The sequence below is a fragment of the Amyelois transitella genome, chromosome 7 (assembly GCF_032362555.1).
Source record: "Amyelois transitella isolate CPQ chromosome 7, ilAmyTran1.1, whole genome shotgun sequence".
Lineage (NCBI taxonomy): Eukaryota > Metazoa > Arthropoda > Insecta > Lepidoptera > Pyralidae > Amyelois > Amyelois transitella.
In genome coordinates, this window is record NC_083510.1 from 11,131,693 (window position 1) to 11,146,176 (window position 14,484).

The following is a 14,484-nucleotide window of genomic DNA, read 5'->3' on the forward strand; positions in this document are numbered from 1 at the left end:
ATAATATACGGTCGAATTGAGAACCTCTTCCATTTTTGATGTCGGTTAAAAACACGTTGGCGAAGCCCCAGCAAAAAGTAATTATAACCGTAAACTTAGCCCTGGAGATTGCTGTACAATAAAAACCCTCATTCAGTAAGAAAATAATATTATAACTTGAAATTTTCCCCCTAAAGTGGTACAAAAAAGTTCATTCCATATTAGGTACAAAAGATTGTATGTAATTAATTACAAAAGTATTATTGTTGTATTTACTAAAGTAAATCAACGATAGAGTTAAAGTAGAAACGTTACATTCACAGCCAAATAAAAAAAAACCGTCCTATTGGATTATTAGGGAACGTACATACTAAACTTGTTTTTTAGTCTGTAATCTAAATGACTTTGACAAACGAAAATGCCAAAGTCAGTGTCTTGCTGATGTGTTCCTGTTGTACAAAATTAACGATTTAAAATAATAATCTGACAGAATAAAATATAATCCATCCATCGGTAAATGAAATCCCAATGGTTCAACGCAGTTGTTTTGTAATTTGTATTGTACAACAACAGAAACAAAATTGTCGAATTGATTCGATTTGAATGAATTGCTTTGTGATGAAATCACATTTTCTAGATTGTGTTATTGCTTTCATGTTTTTAAATTAATTTAGTTCTCGCTGTGATATCAAAAACAACATGCACTCATATTACTTAATTTTTACCTAAAATGAGTGACGCCGAAGTGTCGGAAAGCAAATGTGTTGACTTCGATCCAATTTTGCCCGATACGGGTGTTTTGTTTTATGAGGAATGCCCGTCAGACTACGAGATTGAAAAGCCTAGATTACTACCACTAAAGACTAATACGCAAGTACGATTTGAGCAGCTACAACACGAAGCAGCGAGAGTGTGGCGCGAGAAGCAGAAAACTGCGAAGAAAAACTAAATAACCCAGGACTGTCAACATGTATTCATTATTCGTGATAGAGTTGATAGCCGCCTTTATTTTGGCGGCGACGCTGCTGTACAGATATGGGGATTGTTATAGGAATCACATAATAGTGACCGTGTCGGTTCTAATAGCATGGTACTTCTCGTTTGTTATAATGTTTATCTTGCCATTGGATATAACTTATGTGAGTACTCAATATTACTGCCTTTGCTTCAAAGTTATAAGACATGACTGTTTATACCATCTAGGCCATGTTTTCAATAAACATTATATGAATTACATCCTAATACCTACAGTTAAATTATTCTAATATGACTCCTTCATTTCATACCTTCTGCATATGTAAACAGAAATTAAAAATGTATGCTTTATTTACTTTGAAATGAGCTTATTTTTTACATTTTACACCACAGATGATAGGCTACACTAGACTATGCAAAATTCTCAAGCCTACATAAAGGATATCACAGGTACATAAATCATAATATGTAATTCTTATTTTAGACTATCCAAAGATCTCAAGAAAATGTGACACAACTCGGCAATGAATCCACTACCCTAGCTCCACCACTCATCGACCCTGACCAGCAGTCTTGGAAGAACATATTCCCCAACCTCTGGAGAGTGGTGTACTGGACTTCACAATGTTTAACTTGGTAAAGAAAATCTATGGAATGCTTCAAAATAATGTCTGTTTGTTTGTAAACTCTATATTGCACAAAAAAAATTTAATCATACAGTTCTTGGAATTAAAACAAAAAAATGTACAATGGCGGACTTATCCTAATTACTTCCAGTCGACCAAATAGGTTTAATGTTATAGGTATTTTAAATTGCTGTGGTAACCATTATAGAAGTGTTCTTTAGTAGTAGTAGTTCTTAAAATTTGCTACAAATATATATCCTTACTTAATAAACTTATTATATTGCTTAATATACATATTAGCATATATTTGTAGTAAATTAATTCATAAATATTATTCATTATCTGTGACTGCGTTCTGCCAGGTAACATCACATTCATTTTGCATAATATAGTGTGGTGTATGTGTTAGGTCAAAGTACTCTTGTTTTCAGATCTCAATGAATGAAATCTTTAAATACATTCACATTTCTGAGTACTGTTTCCACATATTTTTTTTCAGGCTAATAATGCCAATGATGCAATCATACAGCAAGGCCGGTGACTTCACAGTTAAAGGCAAACTTAAGTCGGCTCTCGTGGACAATGCCATATACTACGGGTCATACCTGTTCATTTGCGGCATCCTCCTCATTTACATAGCTCTGAAGCCGGATGTGCATCTTGACGGACCTAAAATAAAGGTGCTTGCTTATCCATTCTTTTTTTATGTATATACATATGTTATTACCACACTATTAATAAAGATAAAAAGGTTTGAATTTATGTATGTTTGTAAAGAATAAACTCTCACACACACACACAGAAATTCGGAAGTGAAGTTCAAGTTTGTTTTGGTCTAATTAGAATATTTTCCTATTATTTAAAAACATTATGTCATATCCATAGAAGTCAGAATTATATTCTTGCATTGTATGCAGTTGTAAAGTTGTCAAATATGTCTTGGTATTGAGATGCAATTTATAACCTTCATTTGCTACACATGTCATTGACAGTGTCGCAACTATAATCTTATTCTGACCATGCAAGTGGAAGAAGCAATGACCCTTATTTCTTATACGGTTGAATATATATATATTTATACTATATATATATATTAAATATATATTGTTATACGAGTATATCTTTCTCAGGCTATAGCGTCCTCAGCAAGTAACACATGGGGTCTGTTCCTTCTGATCCTGCTACTCGGGTACGCTCTGGTGGAAGTGCCCAGGAACCTATGGAACAACTCCAAGAAGAACTACACCCTGACATACACGTACTTCAAGATTGCCAAGCTTAGCACTGACAAATGTGAAGCGGAGGAGACTGTCGATGAAATATTGGATGTGAGTTCTTTAAAACTAATACATACATGTAGTCACATATATCCCTTGCGGGGTAGACAGAGCCAACAGTTTCGAAAAGACTTTTCAGTTGTATGACTTCGTGATGGATTTGAGATGACAGATTGCTAGCCCACCATCTACTCATGTATGGAATCCCAAGTGTATAAGCCTATTCCTCAGTCGCCTGTTACGACATTAATGGAAAAACGGTTACGATTATGGTTTGTTGAGAATAAACTTTCAGTTTGCCAAATTTTCATCAAAATCAATGAAGTTATTGAATCTTAAGAGCATAAAAGACAGATACAATGTAAAAGGCGTAAAATTATATAAGTATAATCGGCAAACGTGTGTAGATAAGAAAGAAAATTATCTTTGCATTGTTGTCGGCCACGAATTTTTTTTTCTTACGACTCAATGTGTATTATGTTATAATGTATGTACATTATACAATAATGTGTGTATTGTATTAATTTTCACGGTTTTAGCCGTGCCAAAATAAATTAAATATACATACATACATATACTAGTCACGACTTGCGGGTTAGACAGAGCTAACAGTCTTGAGAAGACATAGGCCACTGATAAATTAAATATGTGACTTATTTATATATTATAATTTAATTTTACCTTTTACACAGAGCTTCACCCGCGCGAATTTAGCGCCACTAACACGCGTTAAATTAGCGCCGCCTACAAATGAATACAGGTTTTTCTAAAATCCTTCGGGTACTGTAGTTTTTACCAGGACGAAAAGAACCCTATGTCTTTCTCCAGACTCTCATATATATATATACGCAAAATTTCAAGAAGATTGGTAGAGTAGATAATTTGTTAAATATCAATATTACTGTTCATTTTAGGTATATCTCTTCCTACGCAGATTATTATTATTATAAAAGTCAATTAAAAGAGAGGCTTATATAGAATTAAGGTATTTTCTTTAATGTCATTTCCATCATTAAGCTTATTCTAGCTTTTGATTCTTAAAATCACTGGATAGGTGTAACCTGTAAGTTATGAGTTAAAGCGACTAAGGGATAGGCTAATAAACTTTGGATTCCTTTTGTAGGCGATGGGCATGCAAACTGTCGCTATTTGAATCCCAATTTCATTATTAAGCCATACAGCATGAAAGTGGCCTTTAAGTCTTTCAAAGACTATCGGCTCTGTCTACCCCGCAAGGGATAAAGACGTGATTCCATTTATATGTATGTTTGGGAAGACCTAGACGAACGTATCCTGATCAAATTAAGGACGTCCTGGTAAAGGGTCAGGTCAAAAGTACCCGAAACAGCCGAACTTGCATGAAGAGAGTTATGAATGTGGATGAGGCAAGGAAGTATGCAGAGTTCGTGGCAAGTGGAAAGAGGTAGTCACTGCCTACCCCTCCGGGAAAGAGGCGTGATTTTATGTATGTATGTTGTATGTAATTAAAAAAAAATACCTAATTACATGAACGACTAATCATTGAATTTTTACAGTCTCTAAACTCGGTGAATTCCGCGGTCGGTTCCGGCCACCCGCTACAACGTCACGTGGAAACCATCATACTGAAGTTGCCAGTCCAACTGAGAGATAGGCTAAACTCGAGGCAACCTTCAGAAAGGTCTACACCGCCATCTATGAGCTCACTCGTGAACCTTCATAAAAAAGTAAGTACCTATTTAACATAGACGCCGATAGATGGCGTGACTAATACAAATGACTAGGACGAAATGGATACGTTTTGCGTTTGGAGACGTACAGGGTTATATCGAAACTAGCTGTGCCCGCGACTTCGTCCGCGTGGAATAGTTATTTTGGGCATCATTGAAGCCTTCAAGGAGGAATAATTTTCCCCGTTTCTTTAATCTTCTTAATAGTTGCGTTCTTAACGTGATGAAAAATAGCCTAAAGCCTTCCTCGATAAATGGTCTATAAAACACAAAAATAATTTTTCAATTCAAACCAGTAGTTCCTGAGATTAGCGCGTTCAAACAAACAAACTCTTCAGCTTTATAATATTAGTATTAGTATAGCTGATGTGCCGCCTTTTTCACAGCATATTTAGATGACAAAACAGAGTAGGTTCCAAAGACGAAAAGTTATAATACTTTTTCACTCCTATTCGCATTTTTAAGTGACAAACGCTTCATTTTATCATATTTCTTTATTACCAACAGACGATCAAAGCTCTCCACGTGCTACAACGCACTGAGACCCAATGGGGTTTGATGTTGGAAAGGGTGTTCCACTTGGAGGACGTGGCTTCGAACCTGCGCTCGCCGGACCCTCGGTTCCAGCACTCGTTCCACACGCCGCGCCCGAGGCTGCAGAGGATACTGTACCCCCCCATGGTTGGTGAGTACCTAAGGCAGCACCAATGTGGTATCTCACACTTTAGAATAGGACCGCTGCGTATGTTTCCCAATGAATGTCGTTAAAGGCGACTAACGGATAGGGTTATAAACTTGAGATTCTTCGTTTAGGCCGTCTTCTTTAGTGCCGTGTTGTTCCCGGAACCAGTAGAAAAAAGAGTAGGACCACACCATCTCTTTCCCATGGATGTCGTAAAAGACGACTAAGGGATAGGCTTACAAACTTGGGATCCTTTTTTTAGGCGATGGGCTATTTGAATATATTATTTGAATCTCAATTCTATTAAGTAAAATAGCTGAATGTGGCCTGTCAGTCTTTTCAAGACTGTTGACTCTGTCTACCCCACAAGGGATATAGACGTGACTATATGTATGTATGTATATTATTTTAGGCCATAGGTTAGCAACCTGTCACATGACAATGATGTAAATGAGATCATATAATATAAAATGCCATACATCTGAACATGACTTTGGATTCTTGTCAAAAGACAGGATTGGAGTCTTTCCAAGACTGCTGGCGCTGTCTTCCCCGCGTGGGATATAGACGTGATAATATCTTTAGGTATACTTTACAAAAGAGCTAATTTCTATTCATAATTTCAGAATGGTACTGGGAATGCTTCCTGAAGCCGTACTTCCTGAAAAGCATGGCGGTCGTGACCTGCATAATGTCGGTGGCTGTGGTGTGGTCAGAACTGACCTTCTTCTGCAAGAAACCAGTGCTGTCGATATTCGCCAATATTGTCATAGCGGCGAAGTACAACTGCAATTACGCGGCTATTGTGGTGAGTTGAGTTTCAATAAGTACCTAGTTACATTATGTATAGAAATAAAATATTTGTATTTTTGTTTGTAACGAATTAACTAAAAAAACTTTGCCAGAGAGCTAGAATGGGTATAATATCTTAACCCCGAATCCTACTTCGTTAGTTTTCGAAAATCGTCTTAAGTAGGAAAAAAAATGAAATGCTATAGAAACGGACTGTATTTAGACAGAGTAGGAAATAAGGTTAATTTATTTTATTATTTAGTAGTAGTGCCGTGTGGTTGCCAGCACTTAAGAATAAGACCACTCCTTATTTTTTTAATGGTTGTCGTAAAAAGCCACTATGGGAATGGCTAATACAGTTGGCATTCCTCTTGTAAGCGATAAGCTAGCAACCTGTCACTTTTTGAATTAACAACTTAGACTTATCTATATAATTCTCATATACATATAATTGATAATACTGCCAACAAGCGAGACGTAAATAACATTTTCTCTTTCAGACGATATCAACCATCATTATTGCATACATGTTCTACTGCGCATACTCCACCGTGCTCAAGATTCGTCTTCTAAATCTTTACTACTTAGCGCCTCATCATCAGACTAACGAATATAGTCTCATATTCTCCGGGATGTTAGTCTGCAGGCTCACACCGGCTATGTGTCTAAACTTCTTAAGTCTTATACATATGGACTCTCATGTCATTAAAGAAAGAATCATGGAGACTTATTATACTCAGGTAAGTGTATATATTTCTAGTGAATCATGTTTATAATTATAAAGTAAAAGAATATAGTCTCATATTCTACGGAATGTTGGTCTAAAGGCTCACACCGGCTATGTGTCTAAACTTCTTAAGTCATGGACTCGCATGTCATAAAGGAAAGAATTATGGAGACTTATTATACTCAGGTAAGTAAATTCTTTTGTAATTTTCTAGTAAATGTGATAGTACATATAATGAAGGAAATAAAGTTCTTTCTCTTCTTTTCTCTTCTCGAAAATGTTTGTGCGTAATCTCACACCCGCTTAATTTTAAAAATATTGACGCATATGTTTTTAGAAAAGGATTGTGGAGACTTTAAAAAATATGACTATCTACCAATGACTCTTTTGTGAGTTGCGTACATTAGTTTGAGTGCTAACCAAAGATGGTAAGCGAAAACTTCGTAAAACAATAAGCCAACTGAATGTGTACTGGGTAACCACATGATGCAATATGGGTTAAGTACGCAGGCAGGGGTTGCGGAGATCTGACTCTCCCAATCCGGGATCAGATCAAAAGGCGCGCCCCGGGCTCCGCTTCAGAAAGTTTAAAGAAAGAAAAGAAAGCCAGAAAAATGAAGTTGAAGATGAAGTTGACGTTGTTGAAGAAAATGTTGCAGTGCAGTTTGTTACCGCTTCTTCTTGGAAGCGGCAGTGAACTTAGTTTTTAAGTAATTTATTTGACGTCAACCAATGTTGTTAAACCATACGTTTTGACAATTATTAAGCGATATATAGTATACTATAGTGATGAATAAAAATTTTGAATTTTTTTTCCAATTTGAATAAGCTGATCAGGTTAGTGGTCCATTCTTCAATTAACCCACGGCGCTGCCAACTCGGCTTCGTGAAAAAGTATTTGGGAGTTTTATCGAGCAACATCGCCATGTGAAAGAAAGAAAGCTTAACCGGTCGCCTTAAACTGTCACTAACTTCCCAGATAATGGGCCATATGGACGTGCTGGGCATAATAGCTGAGGGCTTCAACATCTACTTCCCGATGCTGGTGGTGCTGCTGTGCCTCGCCACGTGGCTGTCGCTCGGCAGCCGGCTGCTGTCGCTGTGCGGCTTCCAGCAGTTCGTGGGCGACGACGAGCTCGCCGCCGACCTCGTGGACGAGGGCCGGGAGATCGTCAAGAGAGGTAGGCGGAGATAATAATCACGTCTATATCCCTTGCGGGGTAGACAGAGCCAACTGTCTTGTGAAGACTGATAGGCCACGTTCAGCTATTGGGCTTTAAGATAGACTGAAAAGGCATGTTATACAGCTGTTGTAGCTTTGTGATGGAATCGGTTTATAGATATTTATTGACTCATAAAGAATACAATAATTCACTTATAATGAGTCTAAAACTAATTTATAAATAATTCGTAAAAATATTGACGCAAATAAACAATGTAGTTTTAGAAAAAGTTAAGTGATTTACAAAATTTTGGTGTAGATATAATTTTTAAGTCTTCCTTTAAACAAAGTCAAAGATTTTATGTTTTTTAAGTCCTTAGGTAAGTCATTAAACATTTTTGCTCCTTCATATAATATATCACTCTTTCCATATTTAGTTCTAGGTTCTAGGGAATTGAGATTCAAATAGTGACATTTTGCTAGCCCGTCGCCTAAAAGAAGAATCCCGAGTTTAAAAGCCTACCCCTTAGTCGCCTTTTACGATATCCGTGGAAGAGAGATGGAGTGGTCCAATTCTTTTTTCTATTGGTGCCGGGAACCACACGGCATTAACACTTCCACTTGTCGCCAATTACATCTCCTTCATTCACATTAATTTATCTTTTCACGCATTTGGTCGCTCTTGACCTGACCTTTCAATACAATGCAAAGATTACCAGCTTAAGGTTTACTTTTTGGCATAATAGCTGAAGGTTTTAATCATATATGTACATCATAATATATAATACGCATTCGTCAATCTTCATGCAAACTCCTCGATTAAGTCTACTCTTGACCAGACCTTCCAACAAGCTATAAGTGACAATTTAAAGGCGCTTGTGACTCGGCCTTAAAAGTGTCATTATCTTTTAAAAAGACCTTCGTCAAAATTAAGTCACCATATATTAGCTGAAGTCTTCAACTCCAATTTATTTATTACATTTTATTACATTGATCTAAATCAATGTTGTAATATTCCTTTCTCTTACCGATGATATTTATCTTCAATTGTGCCGTGTGGTTTCCTGCACTTTGGATAGATCCACTCCATATCTTTTTCTTAAAAAACGACTAAGGGATACGCTTATAAACTCAAAGCTATTACAGCTGTATAACATGCCTTTTCAGTCTATTAAAGACTGTTGGTTATGTCTCACTCTGCACATACATACATATAATCACGCTTCTTTCCCAGAGGGGTAGGCAGAGACTACGTCTTTCCACTTGCCACGATCTCTGCATACTTCCTTCGCTTCATCCACATTCATAACTCTCTTCATGCAAGCTCGGCGGTTTCGGGTACTCTTGATCTGACCCTTTACCAGGACGTCCTTAATTTGATCAAGATACGTTCGTCTAGGTCTTTCCACTCCGACTTTTCAACCTGCTTTCACTTCTCATTCTGCACCCTTAATGGATATAAGCGAGACTATTATTTTTGTACGTTATTCTTCGTATTTTCAGAGAAACGTAAACGCCAACGCGCCGAAGAGGCGCTGTCGCGCCGTCGCGATTATAACGAGCGGTTCGCCAGCTACCGCGCTCGGGACAAACAGGACGGAGGTAATACACGTTTATACTATTATTTGTAACCTCAATCTCAGTCTCCTACATTATACATGCTAACATTTATACTATTATTTATAACTTAAATCTTAGTGTTCTACATTATACTTACATATAATCACGTGTATATCCCTTGCGGGGTAGTCAGAGCCGACAGTCTTGAAATAGACTGATAGGCCACGTTCAGCTGTTTGTTTGGCTTAATGATAGAATAAAGATTCAAATAGTGACAGGTTGCAAGCCCATAGCCTTAAAGAACAATCTAAAGTTTATAAGCCTATCCCCTAGTCTCCTTTGACGACGTCCATGGGAAAGAAGTGGAGTTGTCCCATTCTTTTTCTATTGGTGCCGGGAACCACACGGCAGTTCTATTTTATATTGTGTCTTTTTGCATTGAGCGTGGGTAATCATGGGTGTATTAATTCGTGCCCTAAGTCAGCCATGTACCAATGACTATTCCAAGTGACGTACGTTAGTTTCGTTGCTAACCGATGCTCTTACGTTGAGGGAGAACGTCGTGAGGAAACCTACAGTTACCTACAGTCAGTTAGACTTACGTTCCATTCCTTTTCGACCAATCCATATAAAATACCCGTATAATTTAAATGGGTCCCGGTGGCATGTTTTCTTTCTTTTCAATTTTTATTTGTTTTTACACAGACGGTTTTTTTGGCAATATTTTTTATTAAAATCGTTTCTTGAAGTTATTGATTTGATCTCAGTAATAAATATTGGGTGAAGGGCTAGAGGATAACATTGAGGTGTGAAATGTATTAACTCTCTCTAAATTCATATCTCCACGCTGTCACTAAATGTTATTTTTAAAACTTTCTTTTTTATCGTAATTGTAGGATTTTTTTTCACTATTCTCTTATAAATATATTGCACAGTAACCTTTAATATTACTGTTTAAATATATATTTTTATGTTCTTTACATTTGAGTAATATAAAAAGAATTATTTGTTTGTGAAGTGTAAAACTTCTTATATTAATGAACCGATTTTAAAATAATTTCGCCATTTATAGAGCCTTTAATATTACTGTTTAAATATATATTTTTATATTCTCTACGTCTGCGTAATATAAAAATAATAATTTGTTTGTGAAGTGTAAAACTTCTTAAATTAATGAACCGATTTTAAAATCATTTCGTTTTTTGTAGTAATCTTAATTTACACTTACCCAAGAACAACCTCAAGTTGAGCTAGTCAAATATATGTCGCTTCTTTTAATATTTTTTGTTGCACATAGTGTTTCCAAACCAATCGGACAATTTTTAGTCGATGTTATCGATTGATGAAAAACATTATAGTCGACTTAAATCGGTAGTTCACATTACGCCATTGATTCGAACGAGTAAACAATCGATCACTTATTTATTTATTAGGGAATAAAAACCAATTACTAAATAAATAGTTACAAGATAATTTCGACAATAAAAAAATATCATGATCGCTAGATTGGTTTGGTGACACTCTAACTCTCGCGCACTTGTCTCTAAACCTTCACAAGCCGGTGTAGGCTACCTCACCTCATTGTATAGTAACATCATTAATATCCCGTTATTGTCTATGGCGTGCATTTTCCAGCCCACACGGGCCTTTTGAACGACGTCGACTCAGATTACTACGTCACCCCGAGTCCTGAAAGAAGCGCCAGTGGGGGGTACCAGCGAACGGAGGGGTATAACAGGTCCAATTTGACGCTCGAAGACGAAATGGACCAGCGCTTTGGGGAGAGCACATTACCGACTATTAGGCCGGATAGGAATAAGATGACGATGCCGCCGAGAGGTATCTTCGATGATGTTTAAGCTGCAATGTAAATTGTGTGCCTGAAATTAAGATAAAATACACCCAGAGCCAACGAAGGCCGAACGAACTTTGAGACAAATTCGTTAGCTCTTAGAGTCTTCTGCGATATTTGTTGTATGTTTTCTAACATCAAACAAAAAATTTATACACATTCTGTATGATGTTTAATGTGAATATAGGCGTTGGCGTACGCTAAACCGCCCAAACACGCCCAAAGAAAGTCAGCGAACCTTATTCGTTGGCCTTAGTTGGCCCTGTGTGTGCGCAGCGCATGCCGAAGACCGGACAAGGTGGAGTGAAATGTCGGAAAGCTGAAGCTGGGCCTAGAACCGAAGCGGCCATATTTTATTGCCTCTCACCAAATATGATTCAATTCTGCGTAACACAAATGATTAATAGAATTTAGTGCAATTTTGAATACTTAAATAACTCACCTGCGCTTAATTATGTGGAAAAAGCCAAGTTAATTAAGTTGCCTTAAATGCGAGATATCCCTAGAAATTTTATTTGTGTAATTTGTACAAGGCATTTTACCATGGCACTACCAGTTGCTTTGAATTATATACTATAGGAAAATACTAATAGTGCTACAGTCAACGTGAATTGTAAACTCATCATAATACTACTATTTGAAAGATTTCTTGTAAGATTTTTATCTTTTAGGGGAACGTAACATTCATAATATTTTCCCGGAAATTAATGCTCGTTTTCACCAACGATTCCTAAGTTTAAAGAGTCACCTAAGCAGCATTTAGGGTTTGACAAAATTTCAAATTTCTAACATCCTACTTACTATTATAAAGGCAAAAGTTTGTATGGATGTATGGATGTTTGTTACTCTTTCACGCAAAAACTTCTGAACCGATTACCATGAAATTTGGTATGTAGGTAGCTGAAGACCCAGAATAACACATAGGCTACTTTTTATCCCAGAGTTCCCGCGGGATTGATAGGGTTTCCATGCGGACGAAGTCGCGGGCGGCCTCTAGTCTTTTTATAATTGTATATGAAACTGTAACCATAGATTATGTTTACGCTTGCGAATGTTATTCTTCCTGACAGTTGACACATGGTTCAGTGGATTGAAATTAACATCAGAAGATTACGATATGTAACTAACTTCTCTTCGTCATAGAGATGACATCGCCGTTCTGATATTGGATTTTATTAATTTTGCTCAAAAATAAATCTATTAAACAATCTTAAGATATTGTATAGATCCAGAAAAGTGAAATGAAGAAACGGTTATTTATGTTTTGGTTCTTGAAAAAAAAGTGTAGTGTCGTAAATTTACGTGACCCCTTAAATTTTCCCTTAAACTGTTTTGAACATTATTTGTCACTTTGAAAGATAAAGGTATTTACTAATCGTCACTTACACCTAGCGTGAAAAAATATAGTTAGGTAATAAATACTTAGTTAAGGACTTGAGTTGGGACTCGTTGGTAAAAACGGGCACCAGTATCCCTAAGATAACGCCATTTTGTTCTAATATAATAATCACGCATAAATATTTCTTGTGACACTATTATACGTAACCATTTTAAATGTTATTATTGTTATTTAAGGTTGTCCGGCATTAAGTTTTATCGATCTTAATATTTTTTATATCTAAAAGCTACTTTTTAACCGACTTCAAAAAAGAAGGAGGCTCTCGATTTGATGGCGTTGTTCAATAGGCAGATAAAATATTACATACATATAATCACGTCTATAGCCTTTGCAAGGTAGACAGAGCCAACAAACAGTCTTGAGATGGAGATGAACGACGAAGATTGGGATGATTCGATGAACGAGATGGGTGGTTCTATTCTTTTTTTTAATTGGTGCCGGGAACCACACGGCACAGATAAAATATTTCAGATTAATTGCAATAGGGCTAAAGAAGAGAGCATTGTCTATTATATTTTTTCGCTACTGCTTCATTATTTTTGTTTTTGGTCGTATGCGACTTATCTATCACAAAACATTTATCTGCCTATTGAAAAACTAGCTTCTATTAACATAATTTTAAATATAATAGATGTGTTAGTGAACTAGATTTGATAGCTGTTTTAGATAATAATAACTTATAGATATCATAGTCACGAGAGGCCTTTGTAGCGTTCAGGGCCCTTTAGTTCATTTATTAATTTAACAAATAGGTAACTATATGAAGTAATATTATAAAGAATTGTAAATAAGCCAAGTGTATGACTGTGTATATTTAATGTGTTATTTTGTACAAAATGCTTCGTCCGTTATGTTTAAGTATTGTATATTGTAAGCTTTGTATGTTTTTTTTGTATATTACCTGCCATGCAGTTATCAAAAAATAAATGGCGGGTTTTCATTTAGATTGTAATATAATGTAATATTCAGTAAGACGGTGTAAAGTGTAATTTTAAATAGAGCTTATATTAAATTATTTGTAGAAGTGCGAAACTATCACGGTCAATTGTTTAGTATCGATAACAATTATTAAATTAATGGGAGCATTATACTTTAGAGGCACATATGAGTATATTTAATAAAATCATTGCGACAACTAAGAATTTGCACCAAAAATGATTGGGCTAGAAAAGTACAAATATACAGACAATATCGACGAAAAGTCTCAACAATGTAACTTAGTACTCCGTTTAGCTTTCGCACGAAAAGACAAAAAAATAAGCAAATTCGTTAGCATTCTTGAAGCTACAAAATTAACTAATTGTCCCTTCTAGCCTGAATATAAAAATTTTCTAACAAAATTCATACTTTTAATTATTCGCTTTCTTTAGCATTAAATATTATACTATTTATATAATGGGTTTGGTGTCGGGCATAATATTTAATGTTAGCTAATATTATTTAAATAATTAATATATTATGCAAGTGTTATAATTGTTTCATTCCATAAGATTTATTTGATGCGATTGCATTAAACGGATGTGATATAATATTTTCTTTTATTTAAAACTACCCTAATTTTTCTTCTCTTTTTGAGTCCCACTTTCACACACTTGGCGTTTTCCGTACGTCGTCATCACAGCGTCAAGGTAGCATGGTATGTGCATCATACAGGTAAGTGCACGATGCGCAGGCGCTTTGCTAGCGCCTACGCGGCAACGATGCTCGAAGGACACTAAACGTGGGAGTTAGCTATAATGTCAAA

At 36.1% G+C, this 14,484-nt stretch overlaps 1 protein-coding gene across 2 annotated transcripts; it reads left to right on the forward strand.

The window, feature by feature from the left end:
* The first annotated feature begins 465 nt into the window (after positions 1-465).
* Positions 466-14,269, forward strand: LOC106130247 (LMBR1 domain-containing protein 2 homolog). Of its 2 annotated transcripts, none has more exons than XM_013329051.2 (11): positions 466-1,118; positions 1,439-1,590; positions 2,080-2,260; positions 2,711-2,908; positions 4,393-4,563; positions 5,074-5,251; positions 5,875-6,056; positions 6,541-6,780; positions 7,747-7,948; positions 9,433-9,531; positions 11,125-14,269. In XM_013329051.2, the coding sequence occupies exons 1-11, from the start codon at positions 948-950 to the stop codon at positions 11,346-11,348; spliced, it is 1,998 nt and encodes a 665-aa protein (XP_013184505.1). In that variant the 5' UTR covers positions 466-947; the 3' UTR covers positions 11,349-14,269. The 2 variants fall into 2 exon arrangements, with proteins under 2 accessions (XP_013184505.1, XP_013184506.1); XM_013329052.2 differs by having other exon boundaries at positions 11,158-14,269.
* Positions 14,270-14,484: the final 215 nt, after the last annotated feature.

Excerpts from the sequence above, each read along its gene's own strand:
- LOC106130247 (XM_013329051.2), top strand. The coding sequence starts at position 948 with ATGTATTCATTATTCGTGATAGAGTTGATAGCCGCCTTTATTTTGGCG. Across the intron at positions 2,261-2,710 it reads TTGACGGACCTAAAATAAAG|GCTATAGCGTCCTCAGCAAG; the intron begins GTGCTTGCTTAT and ends TATCTTTCTCAG. Across the intron at positions 4,564-5,073 it reads TCGTGAACCTTCATAAAAAA|ACGATCAAAGCTCTCCACGT; the intron begins GTAAGTACCTAT and ends TATTACCAACAG.